We start from the raw sequence: 21,193 nt of genomic DNA, 5'->3' as shown, positions 1-21,193 counted from the left end.
ATATACTAAGCTTAATCTTAATATTTTCACGACTACAAACGCAATAGAAAGACAAATGCAGATAGAGTGAGCAAATGAAGGATTTCATGAATATAAAAGCAAGCCTAGACCAAATGCAGCTATGCCAAGGAAAGAGAGGCTAAAATAGTTAAGAACCATGTCTTCCTCATCCCCAAACCCAGATGCCAATAAGAAGCATTTTGTGCTGATTCACGGAGCCTGTCACGGAGCATGGTGCTGGTATAAGTTATCAGCTTTACTAACCTCTGCAGGTTACGATGTCACAGCCCTAGACCTAGCAGCATGTGGGATCCACCCAAAGGAGGTAAAATATGTACAGACCTTCTCGGATTATGCTGAGCCATTGATCAAATTCATGAAGACTCTTCCACCAGAGAAGCGCGTTTTCCTGGTAGGCCACAGCTTCGGTGGGCCTGTCATATCTATTGCCATGGAGATGTTTCCTGAGAAAATATTGGCGGCCGTTTTCGCCACCGCTTTCATGCCTAGTCCTACTTTCAGTTACCCTCATATAATGGAGAAGGTAATAAATTCACTCAGCTAGTACTAGTACGTAGTCTAATATGAACTCGAAGCGCGCGTCTCAGTTGACATATCTGGTGAATACTAACAACTAATATCCTTGAAAATATATATTGTTCAGATGTTTGCTGGTGTGGATTTGATGGACTACTACCATAGATTTGATAACGGACCCAACAATCCTCCAACTTCGGCAATTTTCGGGCCTAAGATCATGTCGTCACTATTGTACCAGCTCTCGCCACCACAGGTAAAGTCTTGACAAAAAAAAAAAAAAAAAAACGTAAAAGCCGATCGTATATTTGACTATCAATTTTATATCGAGAAATTATTTCAGCACACATTTTTCCCCTATGCATAGAAGGGTGCGCAGAAATCAGTTCCCTCTTGTACATATAACCATCCCTTCGAATCATGCATGTGAGCTTTATATTTCAATTGGTTGGCTAACAATTTTGTTCATTTTCTCTTTTCTTTCTTGGATTTACTAATTAATTAACAGGATGTAAAACTAGCATCATCCTTGTTGAGGTTCTGTCCTGAACTGACTCATGATGAAATAAAACTCACCAATGAGAAATATGGATCAGTTCGTAAAGTGTTTATTGTGTGCGACCAAGATCTTATAATACCGGAGAAATGGCAGAGGTGGATGATCGATGAAAATCCGCTGAATGAAGTGCACGTGATAAATGGTGCTGATCACATGGTAATGTTATCTAAACCGCAGGAGTTGTTCTCCTGCCTCCAGGGGATTGCTTCAAGGGAAGCATCACTAATTAATAATTTTGTAGAAGAAGAAGAAGACACTTAATTGATGTAATTAATCATCAGAGGATGAATATTCTACGTCTTTTTTTTTTATTAAGTGGCATGTACATGTCACTATTCGTTATGTTGATGCAATGGACAGATGACATCATTTAATGTATTGAGTTGTTAGCTTTGTTAGAAGTTTATTAGGTGTGTTTGTTAGCTGGTTAAGTTGAGATTTCGTTGTGATTAGTAGCGAATCTGGACCGATTTTTGAAATTTTCTTGACATGCTAATCGTTATGTTGAATTGAGAGGTAACAGGTTTTGACTCTGTTTTCTTGTATTTTTTTTTTTGTTTTTTCTGTCTTATAAGTTGTAGTAGTTGTATCTATCAATTTCACATGTTTGTTGCAATGTGAGATTCGATTACACATTTCGATTGAATTTTGATGTTGTTTTGGGACTGTACGGGAGTGTATTGCACTTAAATTGGAAAAAAAAAAAAAAAAAAAAAAAGGCCACCAGCGCTCGCTTCCCTAGGGTTCTGTGGCTGCGGAGTCGGTGTCGATGGCAACGGCGTCTGATTTCTCTGCCGGTGTCAAACAGTTCGAGGGACGATCTAGTTTGTTCTGGAAGGTGTGGACGATCTGATTCATCTTGGTTTGCTCTGAGATTCTACCGTTGTCGTCTTCCTTGTTGGTTCTACTGGCGTCTCGGTCATTGATTTATGGTACGATCTTAGTTGGATTGAATTCACCATGACGATTTGCCCTTGGTCTTTCTTGGCTACGCCGGAGAAAGTCCTGTCTCCTCCAAATCCTGTTTCCAAAGCTTGGACTTTTGCCTCCATTCTCTCTGATTCGGTGGAATCAACCGTGCACCTCAGTCAGCTTCCTGCTCCTTTGGTACGTCGAGATAAAACCTAAAAAAGATTAGTGAGGATCTCTATCAACATCAGTTGCAATCGTTCAAAACAAATCTTATTGGCCGTCTTCTGCTCAAAAAGGGTTCCACTCCGGTTAAAACTGAAGCCTTGAAATCATCATTGGCTGCGTTATGGCGTCCAGTTGCCTCATGGCGTCTTGTACCATTGGGTAAGGGTTTTTTTGACATCCATTTCAGTACCAAAGATGATATGCGACGTGTGTGGGGAGGAGGTACTCGCACTCTGACTAATGGGTTATTTTGCCTCTCTCAATGGAAGCCTGATTTCAAACCAGGCTTTGTTTCACATAAAGTAAGAACATCTTTGTTTCACATAAAGTCAGAGAAGCTACTGGCAATCCTTTATACAAGGACATTAAATTACCCCACCCTTACACTACCTTCCCAAAATAATCATCAGCCACGACATTAAATATAAAAAAGAGTGAAGATGCCTTATTGAATATTCGCCTAATGCTACAGATTATATGAAGTTTCATGTCACTGCAGAAAATTTGAATAACCATGCTACATAATTCTTTCATGTGTTCATGGGTACAACACAAGAACGGAAATGCAAACAATAAAACAGAGCAGAAAGAGAATAAAACTTAGATCAAAAGTACCACAATCAACCTGTTCAAGTTTGGCATGTCGAGGTGCTAAATTACACAAGGTGTGCAATAGCCTGATACCGCATGATAGGTATTCGAACAGAGCTTCATCTCTTTCAGATGACATAAGCACTGCAATAAGGTGCAGAGGAAGAAAGCCCACAAGCTTTTCCACATCAATCTGAAATATTACAAGATTTTAAAATCGAGATATCTATAAAACAAATAAAAAATAAAAAAACTCAGGATACAAAGGCATAGTATGAAAATACTAACAGTAGTGATGATTTCTGACCTTTTTAAAAATTGATCCCTTTTCGGTAACACACAGTGTTGATGCACAAAATCGGGTCGATCTTGGACCAACGTAAATCCGACCGTGAATCACACAAACGCACAAGAACACAAAGATATATTGTGGTTCACCTCAAGTTGAGGCTACGTCCACAGTAGCGTTGATTCCGTTTCACTATGTAAATGAATGTTGAATATACATGGAGGCTATAGAGGCAGTGTTTGCTCTCTTTGCTATTCTGTTTGCTCTCCCGTTTCCCCTCTGTCTGTTTCCCTTCTCTCTCGTTGAGTCTCCTCCCCTTCTTAAGTGAGTGTGAGGGAGCCCTTTTATAGAATAAGAGTTTCCTCCCCTCTTACATGAATCATGGGCTAAGTAATGAAATCCAAATACTGAGACCCAATATATGGTACAACACAGAATAGTAAAAGTTTCATGGTCCCTCAGTAATTTATTAAGCTCCTCAGAGTTAAACCCATGGGACCCCCTGACTAACTCAATAACCTGTCCATGCAAAGAAATAAATACTTATTCATGCTAACGGACTGAATTTGGAAAGAACAGTCTAATTGGTTGCCTAATTAATAAATTCGGGTCCTTTCCTTTTCGAGGGTATCCTTGATTCTTAATTCTAGTGGTCCATCAGAAATCTCAAGATTCTTCCATCCTGCTTAGGATTTGATAACAAAACTAAAATATCCACTAGTAGCTATTGGATGAATAATAGGCCACTTCAATTAAAAATCAAGCGCATACAAGACAATGTGAATATCTGGATCCTTAATGAACAGAACCTACACAAGGAAAAAATAAATAAATTATTCAAACTGTCAACTATTAGTAGTTGAGAATCTTACTTGTGTAGCACTACATGACACTTCTTCCTTAGCACCTCTCATTCTACAAAACCTATGCACAAATGAGGAAAAAAAGAAGGATAAATATAAGAACATTCATGCTCGCTGGAGTAAAATTTTACCGATGCAACTTCCAAGAATCCGTCATATTAAGCTTGTGAATGTGTTTGACATACCAAACATTATATTTGACTAACATTAGGCGTAATCAGGATTTGAAACTCGGGCGGATGGATTTTAAGCTAACTTTTTACTTACCTGAACGGAAAGCATTACAAAATTTTTAGCACAATATAATTTGTTTTCATACATTTCGGAAGTAAACCTAATTAAGATTTTAAAGAACACTCAACGGTACGCGTAATTTTATTAGTAAACAAAAAAGATACACCTTGTCAGGGGGGATGTAGTCAGCCTTACCCCTCAAAATGCATATCTATACATAAACAACAACCAAAACAATAAAAAGCTAACCAACTCACAAACAAAACAGCAAAACATCAATATAACAAACAAAAGTGCAGTGCTGTAGAGTGTAAAACTATTTAAACGGTGCCCTCCTCGCCTTCAAGCCATCAATCACCGAATCCATATCAATTCCATCACAAATTCTTTTTTAAGATAGAGAATCACACCACCACACTAACCTAGTGATCAAATGCAGAGTCACTAGGATTCATGAATTTAGTATGTGAACTTTGAAACATGACTAAACTAACTATTAAATAACATAAGACAGAATCTCAAATTGATAATTTCCAATTCCAACCTATATAATAAGCACATAAGCAGCACTACAACAGTTCCTAATTCCTCACCCTAAATTCGATTTCACACTAAACACCCCAATTTCTAATTCGATTTTTCCAAATGGAATCTAACTAGCATACCATAATCTTCAAATTCAGGAATATTAAACCCTACTTCTTACATTAGAAAGAATAAAAACAAAGAATTAAGAAAAAGTAGATAACTGGGTGCATCTGCAGCGTGTTGTCTCACACGCGGGAGTGCCTCCCTGCTGCTGCTTCCGACTAGCTTTTGGGCGGGTGCTCTGGTAGCTAACAGGCTGAGAAGCGGTGAAACGTAGCAGAAGAACTGAAATGTTGAAGCCGCTGAACCTAGTGCTTATAAAGTGACATCACTATATTTTTTTTGGCCTTTACAAAATGGTCACTTTATTCATTTCGCACGTGACAATACAACTCATATAAAAATTGATAATTTTTTTTTTTTTTTAACAAACGAAATTATTTATATTAAAAAGAATAAAAAAATAAATATTGTTTGTTTTATCTATCAGAAATTATTTTGACAATAAAACTCGATATAAGCATGTTATTATCCAACGGTTACCCAAATTCCAACAAATTGACTACAAAATCCTACAAAATAGAAGCAATGAAGAACTTGGCATAACATTTTAGGCTTATTTTTAGTTACGCTTCTTGGAATTTAATTTTAATATTAATTTGTTCCATTTAACTTAAAAGTCATAATTTTGCTACTTAAAACTCAAAGTTTGATTTACTTTTACGCTTAAGACCCGATTTTGATCCCATTATGCCTCTGAAACTTGAAAATCGTTTCTATATAACTCAAAATCTTCAATTTCTTTCAAACTCTTTCTTATTGTTGTATGTTAGCGCATAATGAAAATTTATAATCAAACTTATTGCACGTGTGACATAGTCTTATTGAGTGTTGGGTCCCACATATGTTTTAGGAGGCGACTTATAAGTTTTAGGAAGAAGAGAATCCACAAGTCAAAGTAGAACAAATTTTGAGTTTAAAAAAAATAAAATTGTGACTTTTGAGTTATATAGGGCAAAGTGAGATCAAAATGAATTTCCAATATACGTAGTTAAAAAATAAGTTTAACATTTAGCTAAAGCTATAACAACTCGACAACCTTGACTTTGGCATAACATCAAGTAAACATTGAAGTCTTTGGTACATAAGGCACGGAAAAGAACCAAATTGAGGCGGTTCCCGGCTCATGGCACAATCACTTGAATAGATGTCATTTTACGCAAACGACGATAATTTTGGCACGCCCGGTAGGATACCGTGTTTCATGCCAAAGCACTGAAAGAAGGAAAGAAAAAGAGAGAGCAGAGGAATGACATTCGCAAACTCTGTATTGCTCCTGGTGAGTACCAGAAAGTTGATCAAGGCTTCTCTAGCCCATCTCATCAACTCAGAAACTCTAAAAGCCCCAATGACATACCAGGAAATGGCCGTTCCCTTTGAAATATCAAGAGAGTTACAGGGCAAAAATAAGCAAGTGGAAAGGCACTTTGTTACCCCTGACCAACTGCCAAGAGTGGCAAGTTCAGAGGTCAAGGGACATTTACCAAGCTCAGAGGTTGTTGGAGGAGGAGTAAGAATGACCAAAAATGCCTCGACAGTTGTAGGAGTAAGGGACATTTGCAACTCAAGTGGCTGGATAGTTGGAGAGACCATGTTGCATGAATACCGAAAATTACATGACACAATATTTGGAATACAAATTTTCAAAAGACTTTAACCACCAGGACAATCCACCACTTACAATACACTTTGATAGTTAAATGTATTATATATTATCAAAACGACAAGCGGAAATTCAATAAGTAGGTGTCCCTACTCCCCTCCCCTCCTCTCCCTCTCCCCCCACCCCCCAACAACCCAAAAAAAAAACACCCAAAAAAAAAAAAAAAAAAAAAAAAACCTGGCTTTTTATCTCCCTGCAACTCCCCTTCCATGTCCTCCTATTATTTTCATAGCCGTCATCTTTCTTTGCTTGGCCTTTTTGGTGGCCCTTTTTGAGCTTTTATCCCACCTTATCCATGTGCTCATCTCATATTTAGGCTTTTATGCCCCTCTTCTATTCAGATGTCGTTTCCTGTCGCAAGTCTTCAACCATCAAGCTTTGCTACATGGGCCATCGAGTGTCTCTTCTCGGTGGCATACTTTCGTGTTGTGCTGCTTTTAAAGTACTTTTGTACTATTTAATAGGATTATGGGAGCATTTATAGTGCAGATTTCATTCATCTAGTTGGTTTGTCTTCTTGGTGGTGGTATCCTTGCGATGGTGGCGCAATTGATTAGGTGGAGGTTGTCGTCTTTCTCCAAAATTTGGGTTATTTTTATTGTCATGGGATGGCTCTTTTGGGGCTAATCTATTGTATTTTCTTTGTTGTTGTTGGGCTTGTATTTGAGTGGTTTTGGACTACCTTTTGTGCTTTCTCTATTTTGTACTAGTGTTTTTACTTCATGAAGCAATGTAGTTTGGAATAATTCAATCATGAGTGTAGGTAAAGTAATTTACCTTGTAGTTGATAGCTAAATTTTGTGGTCTTGATTCTTTCTGACCTTCTGATGCTGGTTTAAAGAGTAAGACTATTATTGCAGTCCGACGACCAAACATTATGTGTAGCTTCACTCTTCAAAAAAAAAAAAAAAAAAAAAAAAAAACAAGATTTAATACAAAAACATTAAAACACAAGATTAAATACATTATTTGGCCAAAAGGATACGGATTTGAAGTATTAGATACGTATTCAAGAAGTAACGAGTGAGTATTGGAGCATTCAATATGTATATATCATATATACAAGGTTTTAATAAACGCTAGACGCTAGTCAGGCGACAGCCTGAGGTTGAGCACCTTAGAGGCTAAGCGGGTGCCTAGGCAGATTTAAGTAAATTTATTATATATTTATATAAATAAATATTTTTTTATACTTAAAAAGAACACACAATTGTGTTTGGACATATAAATTGCAAAATAAAATGACAGATTTTTAAGTATTAGAACATATTAAAAACAAACATATAATGAGTGTTTATCTAAGTATCTAACAAGTCTATTACATTTTATTGAAAAACCCAAATACAAAATGAGAGTTATCAATTTTCTATCTAAATAAAAGTCATGGCCAAGGCATGTGCGTAGATGGGTTAAGGTGGGTTAGGCATGCACCTAAACAGTCTGCCTAAACAGGTCTAGGCGCATTTTCTTAATTTTCAAATACTTAGAGACCAATCGTGGCGCTGGTTAGCGCCTAGCGCCGCCTAAACGTTAGGCGGGAATTTTTAGAACAGTACATATATATGAACATACTCACGTCCACAAGAATTCACATTCAACAGAAAAATGGCGATACAATTACTTGAAACTAGAAAGGTGGAAGAAGACAAAAGGAGACACAAATTTTTTATTAGAATTAGCAACTTTCCTACCTAGCATACATCATCAACACATGGAAAAGGAAGGGAGAGCCTGCGGCGGCCATTCTACATAACTCCGGCCGCTCATTCAGAGCCCCGTGTCATAAACGGAAAATTGTATAGAATAACTATGGAGAATCAAGGACTAGATTTACATACAGGAAAACTATACAGCCGTTTGATCATGAGTCAGGTTGCCCAGTTTTCACTGGAGCACCGGATGAGGATGCACAACTCCCATTTTGAAGGTACAGGCTGTTGGCCACCATCGAATCACTGACCAGGCCTACATCAACGCTGTCGAAGTTGAGAGTGCCTCTGAGCTTTCGGGTACTGAAAAAGGAAATTAATGCATCAGAGGAACCATTTATTTAGTAACAGTTTACCTTGGTTATTTCATCCATAAACTAAAAGCATACCCGTTCAAGCGGTTGTTGATGGCAGTGAGATCTTTCGAAGGGCTCTGATAAGCATGAGTACTCTCCCCAACACAAGCATAATAGCTTTTTGAGCTATGTGAGATCAAAGCATCCATCTGTGAACAGTTCAGAATCAGATTCACAGTTCAGGACTCGAAATCAAGAATTGAGTTTCTTTGCATAAATTTAATTAAACGTATTGCAAATGCATAGAGAGAATCTCAATGTTACAACATTATCATGATCCCAAGAAGAACTTGAAGACTAGCCAAAGGATAGGCATGATAGTATCTTCGGCTAACAAAACAACACATGCTTGCCCGAGTTAAATGATTGGCTACCATGTTACATAGAACCATTAGGCTCAGTAAAGCAACATGGTCCATGAGGTATGTACATAGTATCCTGGAACTCTTTGAAATTAAGTATGTTGACCTTATATTGAATACTTGGAAAATAGACACACCCCAAATGGAAACATAAATGAGAATACACTTTCACTGAGATGCAGATAGTTGACAACTTGACGTACATCTGATATCTCAGCTCAAATTATTTCTTTCACTACTAAGCTCAATTTGTATACAAATGGTATGACAATGAAAAAATGGAATTAAAAAATATTGACATGATTTCATTTGCATCACTTCAATCAATCTCTATATTGCATTCCGAAGTGGAAAAATATTGACATGATTTCATTTGCATCACTCAGAAGTAGATGTCAAATGTGACGTACCTCATAAAGTGTTGATGTCTCAGTTGAGTGTTCATTTTCTTTACCAACAATGGTTTGAAGAGCTGAAGTATCAACTGGTTTGCCAATGCGAATATCTTTCTCATCAGATTGCTTTAGCAGTGATCTCAATTGCTTCTACCACGTTATTCTCAGCTACCGCTCCCAGAGCAGTTCTCAACATGATTTGAGGATCTCTCCTCGCATTTAGTTGGGCGGAAGAATCTCTACCAGGACTATTGGGGGAGATGTTGGACCTTTGCCCCCGCCCACCTTGCTTGTCTGGCAAAGCATTGTCAGCCTCTGGTGTTGCACGAACATCCTTAGCTGTGCACACTAGCCTGGCTTTTCGATTGTTTAACCTGCAGAGACACAAAGCATTGATGTTTTAAGCTATTAGGATACTGAAAGTAGTTTTAAGCAATGCCTTGGAGAAACAAATACATGAAAAATGGGGATGGTTTACCAATTTTTTAGTTGTGCACATGTAACCTTGGAACCCTAGATAACACAATGGTACATTTCTTAGTGAAAAGAAGTTTGGTATTGTTGTTGAATATAGCGAATAAATTCAACAAACGTTATTTACAAAGTTTGAAGTATCAACTTACTTGAAAACTTAATTTCTCAGCCCATGATTGTATTGAGGCTGCATTTCTCTGCATATCAGGTTCATCCAATAGGGCTCTCTCAACAAGCTCCACCTGCATATCATTCATTATTGTTCGTTTGCGTTTTCTCCGCTGCTTTTCGTCAGAAGGAAGAGTTTCAACCTTTTCATCCTCTGGCCGGGGTTCCCCCATATCCACTTTCTTTTATGTGTGCACTCGACTTTGGATATTCACTGTTTTCTATCTGATCACCAGCATTTTTTCCTCTTGCCGAGCTTGTGTCTGAACCACTTGTTTCAACATTATGAGCATCTCTTTCGTACACCCTAAAACGTCTAGATGCATTCCCAGATAAACCTTTACCTTCCCTGACATCAACTTGGTCCGCATCTTGAAAATCAGAATTCTCAGACATTTCCTCGAGGCTAGCACTTCTGTTATTAAGATTAGAAGGTTGTTTACTCAATAACGGCGGCGCACATCCTCCAGTACTCTGACCCTCCTACCAGGAATCAAACTTTACTCTCAGGTCACTACGTTGAGAAATAACTACATCACTGTTAGCAAACTCCAATGGCCACCTAGAAGACGGGGAAAATTACCAACTTTTACCTGATGATGATCATTGATGTTGAGTTTAGCGAATTCATCTCTATACATTGACTCCTTGTGTTTCTTTGTCTGCCAGCATCATTATTTGAAAACATTTAAAGACATATTGATGTTGAGTTTATTTTGGCATAACATCAAGTAAATATTGAAGTCTTTGGTACACAAGGCATGGAAAAGAACCAAGCTCAACAAGAAGGCAAAGGTTTATGTTGTGTCATGTAATTTTCGGTATTACATAACACAGCATTCGAGATACAAATAATTTTCAAAAGACTTTAACCACCAGGATAATCCACCACTTGCAATACACTTTGATAGTTAAATGTATTATCTATTATATATTATCAAAACGACAAGTGGAAATTCAATAAGTGTCCTTCCCCTCCCTCCCCCCACCCCACCCAAAAAAATAAAAAAAAAAATTAAAAAATCCCTAGCTTTATCTCCCTTTGTTGTCGCCTACTCTAAATCTTAGGAATGGGTCGGCGGCAACTTCCCTTCCACATCCTCCTGTTATTTTCCTAGCCTTTATTTTGGTGGCCTTTTTTGAGCTTTTGTCCTACCTTATCCATGTGCTCATCTCAGATTTGGGCTTTTATGCCCCTTTTCTATTCAGATGTCGTTTCCTGTCGCAAGTCTTCAACCATCAACCTCTGCTACATGGCCCATTGGGTATCTCTCTTTGATGGCGTACTTTTGTGTTGTGCGGCCTTTAAAGTGCTTTGTACTGTTTGGTAGGATTCTGGAAGCACTTACAGTGCAGATTTCATTCATCTAGTTGGTTTGTCTTCTTGGTGGTGGTACCCTTGCGATGGTGGCGCAACTGATTCGGTGGAGGCTGTTGTCTTTCTCCAAAATTTGGGTTTTTTATTGTTATGGGATGGCTCTTTTGGGGCAACTCTATTGTATTTTCTTGTTGTTGCTAGGCTTGTATTTGAGTGGACTACGTTTTGGGCTTTCTTCACCTCGTACTAGTCTTTTTATTTTATAAAGCAACGTAGTTTGGAATAATTCGATCATGAGCATAGAGAAAGTAGTCTACCTTATTGATAGCTAAATTTTGTAGTCTTGATTCTTTCTGACCGCCTGATGCGGGTTTAAAGAGTAAGGCTACTATTGCAGTCCAACGATCAAGCCTTATGTGTAGCTTCACTTGCCAAAATAAAAAAATAAAAAAACAAGATTATATACAAAAACATTAAATACAAGATTAAATACATTATTTGGCCCATAACGTCAAAACTCTTGTTCGCATAAGCCTTCCATTCTATTTTTAAGCCCTAGTAGCTTTGGGTGATGGTGATGGCGATGGTTAAGGGTGTAGGAGCAAGTTTGCGATTTAGATTAAATACATTCATCTTTTCTTCTGCAAGAACTGTTGCAAATAATAATAACTACATTGACTTCAGGGTTTGCGATTTAGATTAAATACATTCATCTTTTCTTCTGCAAGAACTGTTGCAAATAATAATAACTACATTGACTTCAGGGTGTATCTCCAAAATTCAAATTTTGCAACCAATAAAAAAAAAAAAAAAAAAAAAAAAAAACTAAAAAAAACAAAAACAAACTCAAAGAATATGGATTTGAAGTATCAGATACGTATTGTGGAAGTAACGAATGCGTATTGGAGCATCCAGTACAAATATATCATATATACAAGGTTCTAAAAGACGCTAGATGCTAATCGTGTGACAGGCTGCAGTTGAATGCCTAGGTGGATTTAAGTAAATTTATTATATATTCATATAAATAAATATTTTTTATACTTAAAAAGAACACATAATTGTTTTAGGATATATAAATTGCAAAATAAAATGACGTAGATTTTTAAGTAGGGGTGTGTGGATAGCACACCCCTTTTTACTTTCTATCATTTGATCTTCTTCAATTCATTCGATCCGACGGCTAAAAATTAAAAGGATATGAGAGAAGTAAAAAGTGGTGTATAGATATCACACCCCCTTTAAGAATTAGAACATACTAAAAACAAACATATAATGAGTGTTTATCTAAGTATCTAACAAGTCTATTACATTTTATTGAAAAACCCAAATACAAAATAAGAGTTATCGATTTTCTATCTAAATAAGAGTAATGGCCAAGGCATGTGCCGTGATGGGTTTGGATGGGTTAGGCAAGCTCCTAGACAGTCTGCCTAAACAAGTCTAGGCGCACTTTCTCAATTTTCAAATAACTAGAAACTAATTGTGACGGTGGTTAGCACCTAGCGCTGTAGGCAGAAATTTTTAGAACAGTACATATATCTGAACATACTCACGTCCACAAGAATTCACATTCAACAGAAAAATGGCGATACAATTACTTGAAACTAGAAAGGTGAAAGAAGACAAAGGGGGGAGAAATTTTATTAGAATTAGCAACTTTCCTACCTAGCATACATCATCAGCACATGGAAAAGGAAGGGAGCCTGCGGCGGCCATTCTACATAACTCCGGCCGCTCATTCAGAGCCCCATGTCATAGACGAAAAATTGTATAGAATAACTATGGAGAATCAAGGACTAGATTTACATACAGGAAAACTTTACAGCCGTTGGATCATGAGTCAGGTTGCTCAGTTTTCACTGGAGCACCGGATGAGGATGCACAACTCCCATTTTGAAGGTACAGGCTGTTGGCCACCATCGAATCACTGACCAGGCCTACATCAACGCTGTCGAAGTTGAGAGTGCCTCTGAGCTTTCGGGTACTGAAAAAGGAAATTGATGCATCAGAGGAACCATTTATTTAGTATCAGTTTACCTTGGTTATTTCATCCATAAACTAAAAGCATACCCGTTCAAGCGGTTGTTGATGGCAGTGAGATCTTTCGAAGGGCTCTGATAAGCATGAGTACTCTCCCCAACACAAGCATAATAGCTTTTTGAGCTATGTGAGATCAAAGCATCCATCTGTGAACGGTTCGGAATCAGATTCACAGTTCAGGACTCGAAATCAAGAATTTTCTTTGCAGAAATTTAATTAAACGTAATGCAAATGCATTGGGAGAATCTCAATGTTACTACATTATCATGATCCCAAGAACTTGAAGACTAGCCAAAGGATAGACATGATAGTATCTTCGGCTAACAAAACAACACATATTTGCCTGTGTTAAACGATTGGCTACCATGTCACATAGAACCATTAGCTCAGTAAAGCAACATGGTCCATGAAGTACGTATATAGTATCCTGGAACTCTTGAAATTAAGTATGTTGACCTTATATTGAATACTTGGAAGATAGACACACCTCTAATGAAAACATATATGAGACTACACTTTCACTGAGATGCAGATAGTCGACAACTTGACGTACATCTGATATCTCAACTCAAATTATTTCTTTCACTACTAAGCTCAATTTGTATACAAATGGTATGACAATGAAAAAATGGAATTAAAAAATATTGACATGATTTCATTTGCATCACTTCAATCAATCTCTATATTGCATTCTGAAGTGGAAAAACGAAACTGAACAATCCTTGGTCTTGGCCAAATTGCGAGTCCTAAGACTTAAGCCAGATGCTCATAAAGTATGATCAAAGTGAGAATTCAGGTGTACACTATATAGCAAAATCCTAAGAAACACAGAACACTTTGAGCCAAAAACAACATAATAGACTTTCCCCTTAATAAACCCAGGGCTTTGAGGTTTCTTAAACGAAAAGGAACAAGAGGCCAACACATCAAATGTTCACCAAAGAAAAGGGCATAATAGAACCGCAAAGTTGATCCATCAAAGACTTGAGATTCAAGATTCCAGTAATATAAAACTAGTTATGTTAAATAAGTTGCAGATTAAAACATATTAAAGTTAACGTAACTTTGTGTTGAACATGAAAGATGACCTCTTTTATTCCAAGAGGCAACATCTGTGAAAAAGAAAAATGGAACTGCCACAACTCTGGAAAACCAAACAAGTACCTTAGATGATCGCAATGGAGAGACATAAACATTGTGCGCTGCAGAAACTTTCTTTGGTGACATATCAGGAAGACTTGGAAAAGTAGATACTTTAGGTGATCCAGGGCATGGAGCTAATTGGCCAGTAAAACAAGATGAGCTTATTAGGGAATGGTAAAAATGATTCTCCCCAAAGAAAAAGGAAATACATTTAGGCAGTTACACATACGTTTTAACACATACCATCATTATTATTGTTAACTTCAGGAACCATGTTAGCTCTTGTAGTTGTTGTAACAGCAGGTCCAAGCTCAACTAGCAGGGTCTTCACAGAAGGTATGAATATTTCATTGTAAAATGTTATGATATCCACGTGTTCCTGTGCAGGCCTCTGTAACCAAAATATAAGAAAGGTTAGGATTTATCAGGAAAAACTAGTAGTCAAGAGTAAATATTAGGTGTAGTACCCCATTACGGCGTGCTGAAGGCCACTCAACAAACACGCTTCGAAAAACTTGCGGTTTACATTGTGGTTGCTTTCTGTAGTTGTATATGATTTCCCTAAATGTTAGATTTAGTTGAGAAATCTGCAACCAGAAAACAGTATTGAGTAAGAAAAGAAGAAAAATATTTCACAGCATTGCATAAAACTGTCAAAAGTAATATCACACCTTTGAAACTCCATAAAAACAACAAAGGATAATCTGGTCAATATGGCGGTTAAAAAAGAGAGATGTCCGCTGAACAAGTATTTGTTGAAAGAGACGATAAACATTCTCTCTTATCTGCTGAGACAGTTGCATTCTTTCAACCATACCATTGATTCTGACAGCTGCCAGCTTGATTATCTAGATAAAGAAATTTATGGTTAAGCGAAGGATAAATCCTAATAAGGCACAGCTACGAGGTCATGTGGCTAAACATACCAAATAAACAGTTATTAGTATAAACTACAGTCTACAAAACAAGTCCTCTCCAATCAAAAAGATTTTTCTACGACTATTTACAGGAAAAATATATTGAGAACTAAATTCTTGGACTGCCTCGCACCTTGCTAAAGAAAATACTAATTCCAGTTTCTGCACATGTTTCCCCTCCGCCTCCTGGGTTTGGTCGAGTTGGACTGCACACATGAATTTCAGAAGTATATTACAATAAAGAGAACAAATGAGGCAGTAAGTTGCTACAAGAAATTAGATTTATTAGTTCCTGGGACTGGTGACTGATACCTGGCAAATGCAGATTGTAAAGGAGGCGGTGGCAGCTTTGACTTAAGGTTACTTAACGCCAGAGGACGATCCTTCACAGGAGATGTAAAGGAATTCCGCTCCAGCAATATACTCCTATAATCTGTGCAGGATCTCTTTGGAGACCTGATATCTCCATTCTGGCCTGAAAAAACAACAATGAAAAGATCAAATCACCACTTCAGCACATTACTGTATCATCTACCACCAAGTGGATAGAAATCCATTTCCATGTACTTCTAAGAGCCACATAAAACTGAAGGACCAAACTACAACTTCATATTCGAGAAGATATATATATATATATATATAGTGTGTGTGTGTGAATAAATACCTGGTGAAGTCTCATGCTTCTGTAAAGAAGGTACTGGAGGCAACCCTCCACAAGGGAAGTTAATATTCATGGCAATTGCATCCAAAGATGGCATGGGCTCTGCTAATAACCCAAGACGATTTATTTCTGCTGAGAGGGCAGGTCTTGCAACAGTTAAAGAATTGTACATCGAGGAACCTTTCTCCCATACCATGCTCTCCAAAAGTCGTTCTTCCAATGAATTCAGATGTCTTCTTAATTCTCTTGGGAGAGATTCCTCATGTCTAATGAAACTCTCTATCACCTTGCTAAGATCAAAAGCAGTAATACCCGTCCTCACTAATACTGCTGGAAACAACATTGTGACAGTCTTATGTGTTGCCAGGACTAACTCTCCAGAGCAGGCTAACATGCATCTGTGGAACCTCTCATTGGTTAACAAGGAGGTCAAATTAGTTGCATGCAGTACTTGAGCCTCTGCCCTACACATTGCCTCCAAAACTCTATAATAAAGTTTGAGTGCTTCCAATCTTCGTTGCTCTGACCAGATGTTGTCCATGAGGTTAGCACCTTGCAGGCTACCACTTACACATCGCTCTCCCAATGCACTACTTGGAAATATGGCCTCCAATATAATTTGTGCCCTACGTATCACATCAGTAGTAACATCCCTATCACACAAGGCCAGGAACCCCTCCAGCTCAGCTGAGGGTTGTGACGGAAGCGGAGAAATAAAGGTCCGAAGCCACTTTGCAGTTGTCATTGCAGTACTCACAGGTGTAGCCACCATCTTTGAATTAGCACCACCACTGACATGAGATGCAGGAGAGCGATGGGGAGAGAGTGGACTTATAATTGTCTTTGTTGGGGAGGCCATGGAATCAAATTTCCTCTAACACAATAGAATATATGAAACTATCAACCAACTCCTCTACACAAAAATGTAGGCAACGGGGAAAAAGAAAAGGGAAAAGAATTTAAAATGCCACAAGTATGGTCCTGAATAGTGGAATTTATTAAACGCATACCTTCACACCGGCTACACTCATGGATCCTCCTGAAAAGCTCCATGAACCAATTAAGCTATCGTCCTCGTTGATGAAGACTCTCTCATCAACTTCTCCCTTATTCCTAATTGCATCATCGTAATCTTTTTCTAGAATCTCTAAACTGGACAACAAAGATGGTTCCTCCATAAGACCTTCAAAGTACGTCAAACCATCTGCATTCACAGGATCATATCTCAGAATCATGAAAATTTCATACAAAACATCTTTTGAGTTTTGAATCAAATCATTGTATATAGCAGAAACTTTTCATACAAACCTGGATCCATATTCTCTAGATTTTCCGTTTTATAATCAGATGCCGAAATGGGCTTCTTCTTCAAAATTTCTGCTATTAAACCGTTAGCCATGTCCATTGTTTTTCTCAATTCATCTTCTGAGGTGTCATAAGTGTTGCAGAGGCATGCAAGCAGGTCCACACCTTTGTTGCCTTTCCTCGCTGAATCAGACACTAATCAAATCAGCTCCGATAAAATGCCAAAATGAAAGAAGAAGATAGGGGAAACAAATTGGCGAAATTATCGAAAGCAGAAGAAAGTTTCAAAAATTGAATATCCCTCCTTGAAAATGAAAGGGAAATTATTACATGCAACGTGGTGAAAATATTACCAAAGCGTGTTGAATCATGGATGCTGAACTTTCTGAAGCGAACTGGGACATGAATTATTAAAATTCCCTGTACCAAGGAAACTCAGCAAGTAAGAAAAACCACATGTTCAAGTAGGAAGTCAAAAAGGAGATATGTATATGGGTAGGAATATTACATAATACATATACACAATTTTTTCACACTTCTTCTAGGAACCTATTTCTTGTTTATTGTAAAACGGAAATCCATTCATTTCATATTATGTTGGATATTTCAAGTAACTGATTGCCATCCTAGTATCACATACTAGCATAAGTACTACAGAAATGCAACTGACCAATATTGCAACCAAGCCGTTTGTGCAAGTCACCAGGTCTTTAAATCGGCTGAATACGTGTACACGAAGGGCCAAAAACAGCAACCATCCAAAACGATGATACTCTGACACATAACCAGTTCCACTGGCAACAGTTGACTGCTTGTCGGCAGTTGTATCACTTGTCAAGAATAACTCCCGATATGCACGTTTGTAGTACCTTGTAGCATTAAATTGTTAGAATAGGACTCTACTAGCTTAAAACCTCTCAAATAAATAAAATCAAATCTGAACTGAACAAAGTACAATAAACCATATCTGTTACACATACCATAAAACTCCAGTATAACTTCAACATAAAATGGTGCAGTACCAAATATAGTCCCTTGGAATCCAATGGACTTGATTATGAATCGCATATCATCTCAATGCGATTAATAATCTAGCTAGTCTGAACTAAAATGGTAATCAAACTAAGGAAAGTTTTCAGTCATATAATGTTATTTTTATACTAAAGGTCAGTGCGAATCATGAAAAGAAAAAAGAAAAGGATTTCCACAGACTGCATAGTTCTACAATGCCCTTGTAACATTTAGATGTGAGTGCAGGGAAAGCCACCCATGTAGGTGCTTAATGATTTCAGTTCTACAATGCCCTCACACGTTTATACTATACAATCACCAATGGGGTGTTTAATGACGTACAACAGGTTTCAGCCATGTAGTCAACTATCCTAAAGATACATTAGAAACACTGCTTTGGCATAATTTTCTTTAGCACAAGCATAGTATTTCACAACATAACATCACCAGGTGTTATTTTAACATAATAAAGAAGGATTTTCAATACATGATAAGGATAAGATACAACAAATTATGCCTATTTAGTAAACCTCTTCTCTTTCTTTTTTCTAATCAACGTGATTAATCTATTACAAGCCATAGCACCCCTGTGACCCAATCCCATTACATTTTTCTACGTCAAGCCACTACTATCAATTTCAAAATCTGGCATCACCAGACATGCACCACCGTTTACTTAGTTTCATCCTAACTATAGATAGCTCACACATGATAAGGCAACCTTTTAAGTGAAAGAGAAAAAATTCTAAAACCATCAGATGATATTAATAACAGGCATAATGGCGCAAAAGAAAGAAACTCACTTGCTTAACGAGCTCAAGTACACAAAATTTGCCTGCAGCTCTTTTGCCTGAAAAATTAAGAACTCAAATCATGAGCACCGGATCGAGTAACTCCAAGAAAACAGAATGCTGAAAGACATAAAAACACGGCTAATTTCAAGCATAGACTATCTCTGGAAAATTAATACCTCAAGTTTGTTCTCCCAATCTACACCATAAATATTACTTAAAATTGAACCAGCTTTAACAACAAACTGAGGAAGCTCCTTGAAAAAATCTACGATGCTGTAAAACATCCCCAAAAAGAAGAAAAGAAAAAAAATTAGATGACAAGAATTCATGAGCAGCTAATTATAAGCTAAAGGAAAGAAAGCAGAATGGGAAACAACGTACTTCAACTTTGCAGCTCTCAAAATTTGGAAGAGAGAAAATCCATTATCATCAGAACTCTTCTGTGAATTATCCGAATTCTTGTCATTCAATGTTTTTACAGAGTACAAAACAAAGGCAAACCAGAATCGTTCTGCTTCTTCAGGCTGTACATAGAAATGCATTTAAGTTTAGCCAAATCCAGATAAAAGCAAGTGTTCCAGCAAAGATATCACCTCAGACCTTATTTCAACATAACATTATTAAAATGACTATAGAATGGAGAAACAATAATACATACTGTTCCGTTGCCAATAGCTGACGCATTTGATATCAACAGATGTTTGGTTTCTTTGAACAGCTTTGCAGCTTCCGCAAAAGAGTTTTCGTCCAATGATAATACATTCTGTAATCAGAACCATGTAAATTCAGAGAAACTAAAATTAAGAAACGGCAACGTAAACAAAACAGAAATTCAAAATGTAAATAGAAGTACAGTTTACAAACTAAACTTTACAAACAAAATGACATTTACAATAAGAAAGAACAAAACGACAAATTCGATCACAGTCCAAATGGGGCAAAAAGTGGCAACCTTGCACAAATCAGTAAATCGATCTTGGACGGGACCAGAATCGCTGCTCTCGGAATTTGAATTGTTGGAAGCTGAAACTTCAGGCTTAGTATCTTCCATCTTCACCATAGCAGGTGGACTCATCTGAACCCTAGCTGAACCAAACCAAATCAAAATTACCAAAATTAACTAACCGTTAATTTCTATAAATCATACCTCAAAAGTTTAAATAAAACAAAATCAAAGGGTTTACATGGATTTGCGAATGCAAGAATTTCAATTTCCAAAAACCCACTACTGTAAAAACCCCAAAATCCAGAGATTTAGTACCCAAAAAATAACGAAAATTTCCAAAATCCAGAACTCAAATTCTCACTGTACGTTTACCAACTGCTGTAATTGATCTCTTCAGTTACACGAGCTAATTTTCGCTCCAAAAATCAATGAATTTACTTCGCAGAAAAGTCAATTAAGCTTAAAAAATAAAATTAAAATATTAATTTTGAAAAATAAATAGTCACCAACCATCGACAAGCAGAAGAAGTGTGACAAAAAAGAAAAAGAAAACCCAAAACTTGCAGCTTTAAAGAAAATTAAAGTAAGAAAAAAGCATACGAATTTTCATTTGGAGGCGAAACCCGCAGAGATCTACCTATCTGATATCGTAGTCGGAGCTTTCGGAGAGCAGCAGATCTGCCAATGTTACCCAAAACGACGGCGTTCTCTGACGCCGAAGCTCTCTCTCTCTCTCTCTTCTTCTTCTCTCTTTCTGTGATTGTGGAACCCTATCTCTCTCTCTCTCTCTCTCTCTTCCCTTCTCTCTCTCTAAATTTGTTTGGTTTTCAGGCCTCTTTTTGGGCGCGCGGGAAAAACAACATAGCATCCCATCGTGACTCCCATACATACATGCATCCGTGGCCAATGGCAATGGGACACATCATCAGGGTTATGTGTTTTTTACCGCCAAAATTTCTCACCGTTACGACTGACGAGATTCGCTGGGCGAAATGTCATGATTCGCTTTTCGGCCGTTACGGCCTGAGTGACGGAAGGGTAGGACTGTTTGGGGGTATTTTAGTCCCGTC

General features: G+C 37.5%; 2 protein-coding genes and 1 pseudogene across 4 annotated transcripts; 1 reads left to right on the top strand and 2 right to left on the bottom strand.

Annotated features, from left to right (window-relative positions):
- The first annotated feature begins 13 nt into the window (after positions 1 to 13).
- LOC148695451 (methyl jasmonate esterase 1-like) lies at positions 14 to 1,497 on the top strand. Its single transcript, XM_088697558.1, has 3 exons — positions 14 to 544; positions 665 to 793; positions 1,046 to 1,497. The coding sequence occupies exons 1-3, from the start codon at positions 158 to 160 to the stop codon at positions 1,355 to 1,357; spliced, it is 828 nt and encodes a 275-aa protein (XP_088553684.1). The 5' UTR covers positions 14 to 157; the 3' UTR covers positions 1,358 to 1,497.
- Positions 1,498 to 4,856: 3,359 nt separating this feature from the next.
- LOC148695450 (nodulin homeobox-like) lies at positions 4,857 to 10,626 on the bottom strand (annotated as a pseudogene).
- A 2,293-nt stretch (positions 10,627 to 12,919) lies between these two features.
- LOC137733888 (retinoblastoma-related protein) lies at positions 12,920 to 20,986 on the bottom strand. 3 transcript variants are annotated; one of them, XM_068473092.2, is made up of 19 exons: positions 20,761 to 20,986; positions 20,130 to 20,263; positions 19,836 to 19,940; positions 19,559 to 19,701; positions 19,354 to 19,450; positions 19,187 to 19,233; positions 18,043 to 18,241; positions 17,726 to 17,792; positions 17,376 to 17,555; positions 17,078 to 17,271; positions 16,071 to 16,941; positions 15,719 to 15,881; positions 15,540 to 15,612; positions 15,161 to 15,337; positions 14,957 to 15,076; positions 14,733 to 14,880; positions 14,511 to 14,623; positions 13,377 to 13,492; positions 12,920 to 13,290 (listed from the first exon to the last, which is right to left on the bottom strand). In XM_068473092.2, exons 2-19 carry the CDS (start codon positions 20,250 to 20,252, stop codon positions 13,140 to 13,142), a joined length of 3,087 nt encoding a protein of 1,028 aa, XP_068329193.2. In that variant the 5' UTR covers positions 20,253 to 20,263; positions 20,761 to 20,986; the 3' UTR covers positions 12,920 to 13,139. The 3 variants fall into 3 exon arrangements, with proteins under 3 accessions (XP_068329193.2, XP_068329194.2, XP_068329192.2); XM_068473093.2 differs by having other exon boundaries at positions 20,130 to 20,259; positions 20,761 to 20,984; XM_068473091.2 differs by having other exon boundaries at positions 20,724 to 20,950.
- Between the last annotated feature and the right edge of the window lie 207 nt (positions 20,987 to 21,193).

Source organism: Pyrus communis, chromosome 7 (assembly GCF_041283825.1).
Source record: "Pyrus communis isolate YQ-2024b chromosome 7, ASM4128382v1, whole genome shotgun sequence".
Taxonomy (NCBI): Eukaryota; Viridiplantae; Streptophyta; class Magnoliopsida; order Rosales; family Rosaceae; genus Pyrus; species Pyrus communis.
This window is presented reverse-complemented; position numbering and strand designations above follow the sequence as displayed.